Source organism: Gasterosteus aculeatus, chromosome 14, assembly GCF_964276395.1.
Source record: "Gasterosteus aculeatus chromosome 14, fGasAcu3.hap1.1, whole genome shotgun sequence".
Lineage (NCBI taxonomy): Eukaryota > Metazoa > Chordata > Actinopteri > Perciformes > Gasterosteidae > Gasterosteus > Gasterosteus aculeatus.
In genome coordinates this window covers 2,154,095-2,170,669 of record NC_135702.1, presented here as the reverse complement: position 1 = coordinate 2,170,669, position 16,575 = coordinate 2,154,095, and the positions used below count along the sequence as shown (strand labels likewise).

The 16,575-nt window shown below is 49.6% G+C and overlaps 2 protein-coding genes and 1 pseudogene across 7 annotated transcripts; 1 reads left to right on the top strand and 2 right to left on the bottom strand.

The window, feature by feature from the left end:
- The first annotated feature begins 763 nt into the window (after positions 1–763).
- Positions 764–2,561, top strand: ch25hl2 (cholesterol 25-hydroxylase like 2). The gene has a single exon (XM_040197497.2). It carries the CDS (start codon positions 1,054–1,056, stop codon positions 1,897–1,899), a length of 846 nt encoding a protein of 281 aa, XP_040053431.2. The 5' UTR covers positions 764–1,053; the 3' UTR covers positions 1,900–2,561.
- Positions 2,562–4,166: 1,605 nt separating this feature from the next.
- LOC120831730 (proteinase-activated receptor 2) lies at positions 4,167–9,110 on the bottom strand. 5 transcript variants are annotated; one of them, XM_078088807.1, is made up of 2 exons: positions 8,965–9,104; positions 4,167–5,744 (listed from the first exon to the last, which is right to left on the bottom strand). In XM_078088807.1, exons 1-2 carry the CDS (start codon positions 9,035–9,037, stop codon positions 4,648–4,650), a joined length of 1,170 nt encoding a protein of 389 aa, XP_077944933.1. In that variant the 5' UTR covers positions 9,038–9,104; the 3' UTR covers positions 4,167–4,647. The 5 variants fall into 5 exon arrangements, with proteins under 5 accessions (XP_077944933.1, XP_040053392.2, XP_077944932.1 ...); XM_040197458.2 differs by lacking the exon at positions 8,965–9,104 and adding an exon at positions 6,218–6,441; XM_078088806.1 differs by lacking the exon at positions 8,965–9,104 and adding an exon at positions 6,206–6,420.
- A 1,243-nt stretch (positions 9,111–10,353) lies between these two features.
- LOC120831731 (proteinase-activated receptor 1-like) lies at positions 10,354–13,711 on the bottom strand (annotated as a pseudogene). Its single transcript, XR_013452629.1, has 2 exons — positions 13,500–13,711; positions 10,354–11,727 (listed from the first exon to the last, which is right to left on the bottom strand). The product of XR_013452629.1 is annotated as a proteinase-activated receptor 1-like (transcript).
- Between the last annotated feature and the right edge of the window lie 2,864 nt (positions 13,712–16,575).

Below are 16,575 nucleotides of genomic sequence, written 5' to 3'. Positions count from 1 at the left end.
TTGATTACGTTACATTGATTACAATCATAGCGGTATATTAGTATTATTCTATTTATTAGTTTCAAAATTACAGTGGTTTTCCAATATTCTCATTACTTTATTGATTACACAGTTCCAGAATCATGGCTGTATTCTGGTGTACACTAAATGCATTTTATTCATTTATGAACCGGGTCGTCAGTTTATTTATAATATGCTGATTTTCTAACAATCTCCCTACATTGTCTTACTATCGGAATCCGCTAAGTAACTAGTATCTAGAGATTTAAAGTACACATTAGTAAATCTGGTGGAGTAGATAATAAAAAATAATAAATATTTTGTTATTTTTTGTTCAGTCCGATAGAAGTCAACCAACCAAACGTGGTTGTCAGCAGTAGAAACATACATATATACATTTTTATTTATATATGTACGTCGATTGACCTGATGTCTGACTGTGAAGCACAGGGAACGTATCCAAACATCCGCTCTCTATGAAACGATTGTCTCGCCTTTTTCCTGTAAACAAACTCTGAGCAACGAGCCAATTCAAACCAGAAAGAACGAGTTTTTGATTCATGTCGTATTTGACAGCTTCCCTATGATTAATGGCTCTGTTGGGCTCGTGCTGTGTGTGTGTGTGTGTGTGTGTGTGTGTTTATTTGCATATCAAGGATGTGAGAGAGTGACAAAGATGTCATGCAGATCGTTAACGTGCAGCCGTGAATGAAACGCGTCATGTTTTCATTCTGTTAACGTTAACGTGCCGCTCTCAGAAGCAAAAGGAGGCGGAAGCTCGCTCTCCATGATGTGAGTCAGGAATGAGAGCTGCTGCGGTCCTTGTGTCCATGAAAAAAAGGCCTTTACAGAGCCCCTTCTTTTAAAAAGCGGAGGTTGGGGGTGAGGTGGGAGGGGCTTGACCATACATAAGAGGCAAAGACTGGTCCAATTTGGCAAAACATCACCGGACAATTCGCTGGAGCTCAACCTACACGAGGAAGCCGATTGGATCTTGTCAACAATAAACCTCTTGTTTATTTGTGGCGGGGAGGAAAAAAAGCCTCGTAAGCGATGAGTCTACTCAGAACTTTATCCTGCATGTTGTCGGGCGGGGACAACGCGACCGGGGGCCAGGTGCAGGGCTTGGTCCTGCAGCCCGCCTGGGACTACCTCCGCCAGAACCACCACGACCTCCTGAGTAGCCCTCTGTTCCCCGTGGTCCTGTCCGTCACCACCTACTTCCTCCTGGTCGGGGTCTACACCCTGCTCGACCTGCTGGCGCCCACCTGGCCCTGCATCAGCCGCTACCGCCTCCGTCCCGAGGGAGCCGTCACCTGGCCCAACATCTGGACCACGCTGGGGGTCACCGTCCGCAACCATCTGCTCTACATCTTTCCCGCCACGGTTGCCCAGTGGCTGTGGAGGCCGCCCACCCCGCTGCCCGTCGAGGCGCCCACTCTCTGGAGCTTCTTCCTGGGCGTCCTGGGCTGCACGGTGGTCTTTGACTTCCAGTATTACCTGTGGCACCTGCTGCACCACCGGGTGCCGTGGCTGTACCGCACGTTCCACGCCGTGCACCACCAGTACAACCAGCCCTTCAGCCTCGTCACCCAGTACCTGTCCGGCTGGGAGCTGTTCAACGTGGGCTTCTGGGCCACGGTGGACCCCGTCCTGCTCCGGTGCCACTGCCTCACCACGTGGGGCTTCATGGTCTTCAACATCTACATCTCCACCGAGGACCACTGCGGCTACGACTTCCCGTGGGCCACGCACAAACTGGTGCCCCTCGGCCTGTGGGGCGGCGCGCCGATGCACGACGCTCACCACCAGCGGCCCGGCACCAACTTCGCCCCGTTCTTCTCCCACTGGGACCGGCTGGGGGGGACCCACAGCGCGCCCACCGCCTGCGGCCGCTGAAGAGCGGTGAATCTCCCGTTGACTCGCAGCCCCTTTCGGTCGACCGCTCTGCCTCCGTCACCACAGCAGCTCCTCCTTCCCCCGTGTCTGACCTTGCTGTCTTTTTGACCTTTCCCGCGTGGATGTGTTGTCTCTCTAGTTCCCAGCTCAGGAGGCGATCGTCCGTCTGGAGCTGCAGAGAAGATTCACCTTGTTCGTGTGTGTGTTCTGTACGCCGATGGTTCATCCGTCTCTTATTCATAAAGATGTGGTCGGTTCTCTCAGGTCAGTCGACGGACATGACTAACACGTGTTTCGTTCTAGTTCTTATCGGAGTCTTTAGCAGGTGGGAGGCGGTGTGATTACACACAAACGCTAGCAGGGACGGCGTCCCTCTCCCCCTCCTCGGCTCTGATCCTTCGCTCACACGCATGAATGGCGGCCTTTTAGCTGCACGCCAGTACGACGCGTGGGCGCAATACTAATCCACCGCTCTTTGAGATGCTCCCAGTGGAGGAGTTCCCCCAAAAAAAACTCTGCCCAAAGGACAAGAAGCTTTGTGATTATGTCTTCGCCTTCACAGCAGCAGGTGTTATTACGAAAAGGGAAAGATTTCTCATTCATGCCAATAAATCGGAATGTAGAGGAAATAATGTTGGAATAAAATACACACGCTCATGAAATACTGACTGGCCAATCTTTGTAGAGACGCGCGTTTGCATTTCAGAAAGCAAACCAGCAGAGGTCGCCATTTTCCTCCAGATGCAAGAGGAACATCTCGAGCAAACACAGACGCTTCTAGAATACTTGAACGTGATACTGGTTCTTCTCAAGCAGGACCTTGGACCCTTTGCGCAGTAGAATATCCGCTGATATGACCCCAGTGACACAGTGTTACTGCTGAGCAGGGGAGGCCGGTGATCTCCTGCGTGACTCTTGTCTCCTGTTTCCATTTTCTTTATGTCAACACCAGCAGCCAGAACCGGTCCCACTGGTTTGTGTGTAACAGAGATATGCACGGTTGTAACAAGACGAGCTCACGTTAGTCTGGTACCAGGTTCTGTGGTAGCGTAGAAATAAACAGACGTCATTCCCACAAATGTTCTAGAATTACATTTAAATGTCAAGTGAAGCCATTTCTGCCACACAGTTATTCCTCAATATCTGGAAAAGGTTATTGCTCAATGGGAATCTTGTAGTCACAAGTGTGTCACAATGGACGAGAACCTTGAAGCGCCGCACACGTTGCTGCGTGGAAACACACAACACAAACCGCGCATAAGTAACTCCACCCGTGCCCTTTTATTTCCCCAATGATAAAGTCATGCACCCTGCTGTGAAGCGCTCGCGACGTGCATTCTTTGATGAACGTCGCACAGGACAGAAACAGCCTGCAGTAACAGTGGGTCATGTGGACAAACCTAACTGGTTATCGATTAAAGACACTGAGGCCCGTCGGGCCGCCTGGTGAGCGCTCACGTTCATCCCAACATGTTGCTTCTCCGCACACTGTGTGGCGCGTCGCCGCAACTGGTACGTGTTTGAATGTTGGCACGTAAAACAGGGGCGGAAGCTTCAGAGCGAGTTCCTGATTCACCCAAACCACGTGTCCCCCCCCACAAATCAACCAATGTTTCTGTGGTAAAGTCTTTTGAAAGGACTCTTTTCCTTATCTTTGTTCAATAAAAGTATTCCATAAACGTGTATAAACCCATCAGTTCCTCCTGCGGCGGCTTTGTTTACACGGCGTTGCTGTGACAACGCGGCGCGGCCGGGGGAGCGGCTCCGGCCTCCACTCGTGAAAAAGAAGGCATTCGCCCCGGAGACAAAAGGGTAAGACGACACTCACGGCGGCAATCATTTACCTCAGCCGGTCATTACACATAAAGATACCACCGAGTGGGGGGGGGGGGGGCAGCTTGAAACATGCGTCCTATCTCGATGAGCAGGACGAGGATCATTCACTTTGTTTCACAATGACCCTTTGTTGGCAGTTGGTTGTTGGTTTGACTGTGAGCCAGGAATGTTATCTGCCGTTATTAAGACACTGAAACTGTCCTCACAACAAGCCTGGTCCTGCTCAGAGACGTCCCCAGGCCCCCGGCACTCCCGCGGAAATGTGTGAGGGATTTCACTTGGAGCCGATGTTAAGAAAAGTTTGCCAGTTTGTACCGTTTTCCACCATAAGAAAGAGACGTTCCACGAATTCCTAACATTTCAGCGACAATGATCGCGATGAGTCTCCGGCTTACGCAACGTCAGAAAGGAGTTTCACAGATACTGCATTCCTTTGTTTTAAATAATTTATTTTACAAAATATGTAACAGCGGCAAACCTTACAGCAAAGAGCGTTTGGTTTAAGAAGATAAAAACACGTCGGCTTCAGGTATGCGCCCACATAAACACGCACCAAGACCAGGGAATAAAAAGGACGCTGCTGTTTTGACTAAAGCTGCACCTGCGTCTCTTTTTGTTCGTCCTTCAACGCAGACGTTTGTTTGCTTGAAATTTTTTTGCAGTACTGCAAACAGGTCAGGTGACAATTCTCAGTATCTTAATAGATTCCTTTTCCATTTATACACGTTCAAATAAAAATGTTTAAATACGGATTCACGCTCGACGTTAAACAACGTTTAAAATGGGATTTCATCTTCACAGTCAAGAGATCACCGAGGGTCCCGTGTTGTGACCACTGGGCCTTCCATTGTTAAAGTCCTATCTTCTCGCTCAGTTCCTTGAGGGGGGGGTGGGTGGGGGATCTCCACGTCTCTAGCAGGAGCTGCTCTGCGTGGTCCCGCCGTCCGACACAAAGGCCTTGCTCTTCTTGGAGTATTTCATGGAGCTGAAGGAGACCCTCATCCTCTCCACAGTCCTGCTGCTCCTGCACAGGAAGGTGTTCTTCACGTGGTCCCTGAAGTCCTCGGACACGTAGTAGTAGATGAAGGGGTCCAGGACGCTGTTGAGGCTGGCCAGGCACAGCGTGGTGACGTAGAAGCCGTAGCCGTTGTTCACCACCCCGTCCTTCAGCAGCGAGTAGTGCACCACCAGCATGATGTTGCTGGGGAGGAAGCACACCACGAACGTCACCAGCACGGTGGCGATCAGCACCACGGCTTTACGGCGGTTCTTCCCCGCCGCGCTCTTCTCCATCCTGTTCCCCAGAGCCCGGAGCAGCAGGACGTAGGCGACGGCAATCACCACGCAGGGGACGAGGAACACCACCAGACCCATGAAGATGAAGTAGTAGTAAGGGAGCTGCACGGAGGCGAACGGGTCAAGGGCGTCCTGGATGACGCTGACGTCGTGGCAGGTGGTGACGTTGGGGTCTTTGAGCCTGGCGGTGTGGTCGTACAGGTACAGCGGCGTGCTGGTGAGCCACACGAAAGCCCAGATGGCCACGGAGACGCCGACGGCCACCTTGTTGTTCCTCTTCTGCTGGGACAGAGGGTGAGCCACCACCCAGTACCTCTGCACGCTGAGGCAGGCGATGAAGAGCACGGAGCAGTACATGTTCCCGTAGAAGAAGCTCACCAGCACTTTGCACATGGGCTCGCCGTAGATCCAGTCGTTGCCGTTGAGGTGGTAGGAAACCTTCAGCGGCGTCCAGATGACGAAGAGCAGGTCGGCCAGGGCCAGGTTGGCCATGTAGATGGAGGACGGGTGCTGCTTCTTGGTCCTGAAGAGGAAGACCCAGATGGCCATGCCGTTGGCGGGGAGCCCCACCGCGAACACGAAGATGTAGACGATCGGCAGGAAGACGGTGGTGAGATTGCTCTTCAGCGCGTCGGAGGTCGCCCGGTCCACGACAACTTGTTTGGAGTTTTCGGGGTCCACGTACCCGATGAACCCCCGTCCTCTGGAGGGGCCTGTGTGACAAGAGACAACGTTAAGACTCTGAACAAAACATCAACCATTCTGAGAATTAGTCACTTATAAAAAGGTGGATACTCAGTACAAGAAACTGAGTATGTTTTTTATCTCGTCACCTCTGGCGTTTTTGTATTATTTTCTTTTCAAGCTAAAAGCTTAAAATATGACAAAGGAGTCTTTAATGGAAGAAATAATGACTTGGAAGCTTAACTAACCCTATTAATTTATTAATGTAACACTTAAAAAGGGAACCGCTCTTAATAACCTCCATGTTGTTCTTGCGTCTACATTTCCCGACACTCAAACAACGCTTTAAAACGGGCGGATTAATACAACTTAAATAACAGTACTACTGTGTTAAAACGCTCTAAGGAGCCCGTATTTTCCGTGTGTTCTTTAGCTCGTTGTTCGACACACACACACACACACACACACACACACACACACACACACACACCTCCGGTCTTACTTGTGGCACTTGAGGCGTAGAAGCAGCAGAAGATCATCAGCAGCGACGATAACCGAGTTAAATCCATGTCTGCGTTCGGTTCGCGGTCTTTCCTCTGTCGATGTTTCCCCACCGCGACGCCTTAAATGATTCTCATGAAACGCGGACGACACGCCCCGAGACTACCTGTCCCCGAGACTACCTGTCCGCGTGACTACCCGTCCTGTCCGCCGCGCACGTCACCTGAGCCCCGCCCCCTGCTCCGCCCCGCCCCGGTCCCACGGAGGTTTCTGTTGAGCTCACGAATTATTAATCACGTCAAAGATGTGTTTAAATTACTAAATTACTGATTTGTTTTTATTTTATTTCACTTACCCACTCCCTTCGTTTTTGGTAAATGAATATAAAATAATAATATAAAATAAAACGTTTGTTCCTGTGGTTTAGTATTCGGTGACCCTCATTGTGTCCTACACGAGGATCTGGTGAATCTATAAACACACAATCCAGTGAGCGAATGACTGTTCATGACATGAACCGGTGACAGAGCGATGTGCTCACATACAGAGGCTTTTATTTGAGGTGTAAATACAGATCAGCTGGAGTCCAAACAATCATTTATAAATCTCATGACCGGTTTGTTTAAGTTTCAATCCGAGAACAAAAAAAGAAAAGTACTCTAGAAGAAAAGGCGTTTTTAGCTTTCTTTGTAAATTCCGATAGACCCGTAATAAATGAATGAATTTACAGCAAAGATTAAACATGAGGAGTGTCGACCTTTTGCCGTCCTGACAGAGAAAAGTTCACCGACTAAAACGTTTAACCAGGTTACTGACGGGACTCACTCAAGAGAAATCTATCGATGGCATTCTGAATACGACTTTTTACACCTGAGTTTAATGATGAGAACAGATCTGCCGGTTTATCAAAAATAAAAGAAATTCATACAAGAGGTAAATCCACATCACGCATGTTAAACCATTCAGGACAGCTTGGACTCAAAGATAATATATGAAAAATAAAAATCAAATGAGAATATTAAATACAAGTTGTACAATAAAAAGTGACAAAATTTAAAATGCATAGTTTAAAAAAAAAAAAAGTAGACAGCTTAAAGCTTTTAATTTTCCTGAATGATGCAGACGGTCACAGAGAAGAAGTCCACCGCGGAGCGGCGTCTCTGGAGGGGAGGAGTCAGCCCTCGGTGCTCTGCGTGTTCCCCGAACTGGACGTGTACTTTTGGCTCTTCTTGGAGTACTTGAGGGCGCTGAAGGAGACCCTCATCCTCTCCACCGTCCTCTCGCTCCTGCAGAGGAACGTGTTCTTCACGTGGTCCCGGAAGTCCTCCGAGATGAAGTAGTAGATGAAGGGGTCCAGGCAGCTGTTGAGGCTCGCCATGCACAGCGCGGACACGTAGAAGCCGTACAGGTTGTTCTCCGCTTCTCCCAGCAGGAGGACGTAGTGCACCAGCAGCATGACGTTGCTCGGGGCGAAGCACACCAGGAACATCACCAGCACGGTGATGATCAGGACCACGGCCTTCTTGCGCCTCCTGGCGATGGCGGGGTCCGCCATGCTGTTGCGGAGAGCCCGGAGCATGAGCACGTAGGACACGACGCACACGGCGGTGGGCGCCACGAACCCCAGCGTCCCCATCGTCAGGAAATAGCCCGCCGCCATTTCCTTCTGGCTTGGCCGGGTGACGTCGTGGCAGGTGAGGATGTCGAGGTTGGCCACGCGGACCTCCTGGTCGTACAAGTAGAGGGGAATGGTGAGGAGCCAGACCACCGCCCACACGGCGACGGAAACTCCGACGGCGACGGCGTTGGCGCTCCTCGGCCGCGAGAGCGGGTGGACCACGGCCCAGTAGCGCTGCACGCTTATGCAGGCGATGAAGGCGATGGAGCAGTACATGTTGCCGTAGAAGAAGGCCACCAGCACCTTGCACAGCGGCTCGCCGTAGGTCCAGTTGTTGCCGTTGAAGTGGTACGCGATCTTCAAGGGGACCCAGATGACGAAGAGCAGGTCGGCCAGGGCCAGGTTGGCCATGTAGATGGAGGACGGGTGCTTCTTCTTGCTCCTAAAGAGGAAGACCCAGATGGCGAGGGCGTTGGTGGGCAGCCCCACGGCGAACACCAGGATGTAGACGACGGGGAGGAAGACGGTGGTGAGGCGGCTGCCGAGGACCTGCCTGGCCACGGCGTTGACCCACACCCCGTCGTCCGTCTCAGTGCCGCTGAAGCCTCGGCTGCCGGGGTCAACACGCGAGAACAAAACATGTGAAATAACGTCGACTTGTCGCAGCAACGTAAAAGCCGCAAATAAAAAGCCTGCAAGTACGAAGCGGTAAAAGTGACGACGCAGTAAAAATATTCCCTCGTCAGTGTGTCATTTAATAAGAAACGCTCCTCAAGAAGCTCACACACAGCATTACCTCAGACGTCGTGTAGATATACCTCAGAGATCTAGAAAGTACACACATATCTGTGAGATTTACTGGAGACGTATGAAGTGGAAATGGAAATTTTCCAGTACCCAAATGTACGCTTGAATACGGGCCGCGAGTTGTGGGGTAAAAGGCCGCTTCTCATCACGTTGTCACCCCGTTACACGTTAACACTACTTCTCCAGGTGAGGCGCGGGTCCCCGGAGGCCATCGCGCCTCGCGCCACCAGACTTCCTCGTCAAACCGCGCGACCCTGAACCCAAAGCCTCAGTCCCCCCCTTTCAACCCGACCCCAGGTGCGACCCGACCGGAACTTCGGTACCTGTCTGTGACGCGCAGCTCCGCAGGAAACACGCCAGGACGAGCAGCCGGACCCATCGCGTCCTCGCCGCCATGATCGATCGATCGATCGCTGCTGCTGCTGGCGGACAAACTGCCGTCGGTCTTGTGGATGTCGGAGGCGTGACGTCACGCCTCGCGTCAGGTGAGCAGCCCGACCACACCCGTTGATGGGACGTCACGTGACGACGGTGCGTTTCGTTCCAGTAAACAACTGACTCAGTATCTGTTTTCAGGTGCAACATAAACGTGAACACTTTAAATCTATAACATTCTACTCATAATCTCATGTTTTCTTCTGAAATTGATTCTACTTTAAAAATATTAACAAGCGCTCTTAATATTAAGCTCAATATTTACTTCTGTTTTTAGTTTCTAGCAGGCACCGGGAATATTTATTATTCACATAAACTCTTTTCAATATTTTTTTTAAGTTTAATTATTTACTTGATTTCCTCTCGTTATATTCTATTCTGGTGTCAGTATATTAACATTTCATTCTATTGTTTGAAAAGGTTTATATTTTACTACATGTAATTATACTCTGTGGCTTCTTTTAAAGAGACCTGAATACTTCAACGTCTGATTCGAAATATCAAACACAAGCATCAGACTGATAACGTTAATCTCCTAAAGATATAAATAACGCCATCATTTTACCTACTTCTCTTTTCCACGTGTTACTTGTGAGCTGAAGAAAGCAGAACAGACGCTGATGTACCTGAAAGTTCACACACAGCCGTCGGTTTTATGAGACCAGTATACTTTTATATGTTAAGAGCAACATTAAGCTGTTCAATCATCCAATGTTAATATTGTTCCTGAAAAGATTCAGGTGAACAAATACTAAAACAACCTTTACTAGAACCAAGTAGATTACACATTGAAAGATTCAAAAAGTATTTATTAGTATCAGCAGTAGAGGTCACACGACTGATGAAATGGACGTGGACACAGAGGAAGAGGACGGATCCATTTTAATAACAGTTCCTGCAGCAGGAACAAGACAGTGAAAGAACAGCCTGTAAACACTTAAAATACTTCACACTTCCAACCAGCAGAGAGCAGCATGAAGCACACCTGTTCGGTGGTTATTACAAAACAACGATAAGAAACTTATTCAGAGATCAAAAAATGGGGAGAAAAAAGACTTTTAAAATACAAAAGTAAGAAATTATTGCCAGCTTCTCAAATGTGGAAAATACGCTTCTCAGCAAAAACATAATAGCAAATAATTACCTTCCATTAAATATAATACTTACAGCTTAAAGACTCTTAATACTTCTACGGTGCAAAAAAAAAAAAAAAAAAGCCTTTCTAAATGAGGATAGGAAGCCCTTTCTTATCAGACTTCCTTCTTGTCAAACGACTTGTCCTCGCACGAAAACAGCTCAAAAACACAGCTTGTCTTTTAAAAACAAGTTGGGCATTTCTGTTGAACTTTCTGTCCTTCTGTATTGTGAAATAAAATTGAAAACCCGTGACGAAAACGGTTTCATAACGCTAAAAAAAGGCCGTTGGATCAGACCAGCAGCTTCTTGTACTGGCTGCTCAGGTCCGCTTGGACAGCTGCGTTTATCTGGGAGCTCTCCGCGCGGCTGGACTTCAGGATCGTTCTGCTGCTGGATCGGCTCGAATTGGAGGTCGAGTGACCTCCGCCACTTCCCCCCGCGACCTTGTGACACCCCAGCGCGCCGGCCAGCTGTTTCTGGCACTGGGAGGACCCGAAGTAGTAGACCAGAGGATCCAGGAGGCAGTTGAGGCTCCCCACGCACAGAAACACCAGGTAGACGGCGTAGGAGCCGTCGGGCGCCTCCCGGCTCGTCTCCACCCCCTCGTCGAACTGCAGGTAGTGCGCCAGCAGCAGGCAGTTGGTGGGCGTGAAGCACAGCACGAACATCACCAGCACGGTCAGGGCCATCACCACCGCTCGGCTTCTCCTGCGCGAGCACCCCGGGAGGCCGCGGGGGACCCCGCTCAGCGCCCAGATCACCCGGGCGTAGGACACCACGGTGACCAGCAGCGGCAGGAAGAAGAGGGCCACGCAGAGGGCCACGAAGTAGGCCTTGTAGCGGCGGATCAGCAGGTTGGCGTGCTGGACGTCGTGGCAGGTGGTGATGCCCAGGCCGCGGAGGCGGACGGTCTGCTCGGAGAGGACCAGGGGCACCGAGCCGGCGAAGGACAGCGCCCACATGGCCGCGCAGGCCAGGGTGGCGTTGCGGGGCCTCCTCCAGGCCAGGGAGGCGATGGGGTAGACCACGGCGAGGAGCCGGTCCACGCTGATGCACGCGATGAGGAGGACGGAGCAGTACATGTTCCAGTAGAAGGCCGCGGTGACCACGCGGCACATGAACGGGCCGAAGATCCAGTTGTTCCCGCCGAAGTGGTAGGAGATCTTGAAGGGGAGCAGCGAGGCGAAGAGCAGGTCGGCCGAGGCCAAGTTCAGCATGTAGATGGCGGCCGGCTTCTTGGGCCGGATCCTCCGGGCGAAGGCCAGGACCGCGCAGAGGTTGACGGGCACGCTGACCAGGGTAGAAGGAGGGGATGAGGAGCTTGGACACGGGGCCCGTCAGGAACTGCAGCGCCTCCTCGGAGATCTCCGGCCGGATGGAGACGGTGGCGTTGATCCCCGGGACGCTTGCGGAGCGATTCGTCTTGGCAACGACCTCCCCCGCGTCGAGGTCGGTCAGGTCCAACGGTTCGCCTGGCGGGGGGAAGAAGGCGAAGGTCCTCCCGAATGCACTGACTGGGGAGAAGAAAGGCGTCAGGAAGTTTGCGCGGCGGCAGAGCGACATGAACGGGCCGATAGAACCATGACTACCGGCTCCAACGCTCTGCACACCTGGAACTATAACCAGATGTTTTACTTGTGCTGCCCACTCAATGCGGGAAAAACTGTTCTTTTTGGTAAGCTAGTTAGCGTTGGCGCAGGTAGTTTGCTAGTTAGCATGCTAGCTTGGAGCATGCTAGCGTTCAGCATGATGACCTGGACCAAAAGTAAAACATCCCAGAATATGTTTCATGTGTTTGGTGTTGCTAATGCGTTAGATTGTTGCTGTACCCATAAATATTATTGACTTTCCCCATTTCATATTGAAAATATGCATTTTTAAAGCAATGGGGGCTAAATACAAATTGCAAAAGGTGAAGGGCTGAATTCAACAAGTTGTGGTCTGTAAACAAGAGGGCCGAAACATTGTAAGTTACGCGTGCTTAAAGTGTGACACTGTGTAATATTTTTTTATAATGTTATAAGTAAACATTAAGACTTAAAGATGGAGTGAGCTTAAAGCCAAACTCAATGCTGGAGCTACTTTGATCACAACTGAAGACCCGAAGGATCTGTTACACACAAGGGTTCTTCTATGCATGAGGGTTCTGACACCCCTGCTGCTGTTATCATCATTATTATTAGTCACTTTATTATTACTGTCATCATAAACCCAAATTAAAAAAATTGCCTTTCCCTCCTCACAGGTTTCTGTGGATGGAGGTTGCATGGAGGTTGTGCCTGCGGTGGTCCTGCCTCACTACGCTCAATATTAGAATAATTTCTGTCATAGGATTTGAATGAATCGTACAGCTTAAAGTCGTTCATACTCTGCACACCTACTTCTCTGCTGTTTTCCCCTCAAGGTTCTCCCAGTTGAAGGTTTTTACATTTTGGGGGCGTTGGGACAGGATGTTGCATGTTTACAGATTGTAACGCTAAACAAAATGAAATGATTTGAATTGAATAAACAACGCGCACTCGGACTCTTTACACAAATAACCCTCACGTGAGGATGAGGGAGATGCAGCTGATTTCAGGTATTATCCCAACTCAAGTGACTCACAGCCACAGCTGGTTACCGAATCTGAAAATGAATTACAAACACAGAATGAAGTCTTAACGTTTATTTGTGGGCGTTGAAAAGACGTTCGCGTATAGACCCGTTTTCAACGGGATTTATAATATCGGTGGTAAACTTACAAATGTGGACGTAGTTTTCTTTTTAAACCTCTAAAATAATGATATAGCACACAAGAAATTTCGAAATATTACTGTATTAAAAAAAAATCACGTTGAATGTGGTTTAAAAGTAGACGTTGAAAAAAACTTTTAAACCATTTTGCAACGTCGGACACAGACGTCTTTGTAACCAAAAAATGCTCACTGGGCAAAATCAATTAGACTAAAAAATTTGACCGAAAAATTAGACCGAAAAAAGTTGCTTGAGAAAACGACAAATATTCTCTGGTTTTGGGTTCTTCTTGGAAAGTGAATCACTCTCACATTATACAACAAAAACGTTCACTTCCCCATCAATTACTTCCCCGACGCTCAAAGTGACGTCATCAAATGTCTCGTTTCGTCTGACCAAACGCAAAATTGAAAGGAAAAATTTAGTACAAACTTTTAGTAGAAAACAAAACATTATTTTTTTTCTACGGTAAATCGTATGAAATAATTTTCCCCCAAGTTTGCACTAATAAAGTTCCCTAAATCTCTAAATTGTCAATAAACTTCCTTCTTACCGTTATTGCGCGCCGCCGCGGCAGCACGCGCGCACACCAGCACCAACAGCACCGCGTTTGGACTCATTGAAAACATGTTTTAACAGGAATACGGTCCTCGTGGGGGTCTGTGTTCTCCGTGCTCGTCGGGTCTCCTGCGCGTTCTTCCTGCGGCGCCTCGCCGTCCTCCGGAGGCGAGTTTTGTCTCCGCCCACCGCTGTCCGGAGGGTCCGGAACGCCCCGGTCACCTAATCAACTGCAGCCCCGCGCGACCAGAGGCGCATTCCGATGGTCTGACGTCACCTTTCCGCCGCCGCCCGAGTGTGAGAATCTATGAGAAAAAAGCCCCTTTCATGGTCCTGTTTGCTTTGGTGTGAAAAACACGTGCGAACTATTCAATATGTTTCGTTGTTTTATGTTGAGCGTCGCAGTGAATTTATGGAGGTAAAACAGCAGCAAAATGCAAATACCAACAGGAAAAGCAAGAAAGTTTGTTTTGAATTTTGGGGATTATTACTTTAATTGGATATCTCGTCAAACTCCCAATTCATAAACACATTTAGTCTTAATTAATCCAACTAAGATAGCGGACCGTGAACCGGGCGCTCACAGCGGGGCACAAACTGTAAATGTTTGTGAGCGTTTCATTGAAAACAGATTTCCCTGTTTGGCTGCGCTGATCCCCGGAGAGACGACAGTGCTTCCTGTTGCCAGCGGTTACGTTGTCTGAAAAACACAGGTATTTTAGACCTGGTTATGATTTTGAATGCCGAAAAGCACGACATCGTGTGTGTTCTGTATTTACGGAGACGGAGGATTTGCGACGGAAAAACCAGGAGGAACCAGGAGGAAGAAGTGTGCTGATGTCTGACTCGTTCAGCCCCAACTTTCTATCCACAGATTCTCACAGCTCACACGCTTTACTCATGAATCTGTCACAACCATCCGTTCTGAATCACCAAAACACCACACGGGCCATACGGTCGCTTCGTCTGGTGGCTGATGTGTCTTTCTTCAACTTATAGTTTTGCTCTATTTATCTTTGGATAGAAGCTTCTGGACTTTGTTTCTTGATAAAACTCTTATATTTGTCTGTTAAACATGAAGCCGGGTGCCGAATGAAAGAGCTTATCTCCTATGAAGACAAACGTGGGGAAGCTTCCGGCCTGGCTTCCCACAATGCATCCTTCCTGGAGGGCCGCCAGCGGCCCGAGCGGCCCGGTCAGAGGGTTTGGCGGCGGAACGGTAAAGCTCATTCAACATTTCCACATTCGGCAGATTCAGAGAAACGTTAATCGTTCATTTTGGAGACTTCTGGTCACACGGTGAACTCCAAAGCCTCTTTCTCCGAAACATCCTTCACTTTAGCTGCTAAACGCTCCACTGTTTGACCTCCCGGTGCTTCAGAGCTGCAAACACCTCCTGATGTTGACGCGGAAACATTGATCATTCAAGTGCAGCTGCAGGGAGGCGGTGTTGTTGCTGCAGGGCGCCGGGCTCGGGCGTAACTAAACCAAACACTCGCTCAGTCCCGCTCACGGGAGGAGGCCGGACGCCGCCTGCGCTGCCGGGGCACCGTTCGGTCAGCGCCGACTCAACAAAGAATGTGCAGGACGTGGGAGCTGCAGGACGGGACGGGACGTTGGGACGTTCTGCCACGGTCGCCCTCTGAACGCGACGCTGCAGGGATGTAAACAGGAAGCGGCATCACGTACGAGTCCTGAACTTTGTGCTTCAACCCCCAAACAAGTCGTTGTTCACCCAGAGAGCTGACAAACATCTCAGGAGCACAGGCCGCACGTAGGCCGAGGAGGAGAAATGTTGAGTGCAGAGGAGTAAACACCAATAAGTCACAGCACGGATTTATGGAGATGCTCCCGGGAGAAGGTTCCACCATCACCACATGTTCTGAATTATTGTCGTGTGTCTGCATCTGGATTTGTTATCCGCCTCAGAGGTTATGAAATGTCTGGCTCTTAATCCGCTAATCACTCCACTCTGACCAGCTGCTCTCCAGCTGTTTGGTTTACAGGAATGTGGTGTCGTCCATCACAACGTCCTCGAAACATCTTGAACAAGAGAGAGAGAGATTATGGAGGAAAAAAACAAAAAAACAATTGACATGAAACGTGCTGTAACGAGGCGAAAGGAAGAGGATCCTCACGGGGCCTCTGACTCATGCCGCCTGCACGCCGCTCCCACCGTCCTCTAAAGTGCGTCGAAACATTAACAAGATAAGAGGAAGACAAACGGGGAAACTTGAAAGAAGAAGTGAGAAGGTTTTACAGTCTGTGACTCCCAGCGATGAACGCTGAGTCCAGCTGGAATAATCCTGGAATGAGGCGGCTCTTTGCTGGGGAGGCAGAGCCCCCTTGTGGAGGAAACCTCCTTCTGACAGACTGTGGTGGTTTCCATAGCAACGCGGCGGGGCCCTGGAAGGACCGTTTCCTGTGACCCTCCCCACAAGTCATCAAGGAAGCAGGCCTGACGTAGTGGTGGCGTTTCCCTTTATTGTTCCCTGTCCTCATGTCCCTTTCACTTTCATTTGTGGTATATATATATATCTGTATATATACAGACAGATATATATATATATATATATATACAGATATACCGTTCTGCTGCCTCTCCTCACGCACGTTCTCGCCGTTTCTTGTTCATTTGCTTCTTCTCGGTGATTTTAGCCGCGCTGACGTCAGAGGCGTCGTCACGGAAACGCTCTCCGCGGCGGAATGCGCTGAGGTCGAACAGATGCTGGCTCTGCAAACATCTCCCGCAGCGAGTCCGGCGATGAGGCGAAAACAAGACGAGGCTCCCGTCTGCGATCAGCTGGCTGTTTGTGGAGCAAAGCAACTCGTCCCTGGAACGAGGACAAACAAATGTTGAGATCAGATCGAAAGGTCACGCCACGACTCCAGCAGATGCAGATGTTTAAATGGGAAGTAGAAGTAGAAAACCACCGCAGTTCCCACATTAAAGAACACAAAGCTCACAGAAACGTGGTCATTTACCAAAATATGACCTATGGAAGAAGAACGGTGGAACCACAATGACATGAAAAAGTAATTATGACGAAAAGCGATATTTTAATATCCCT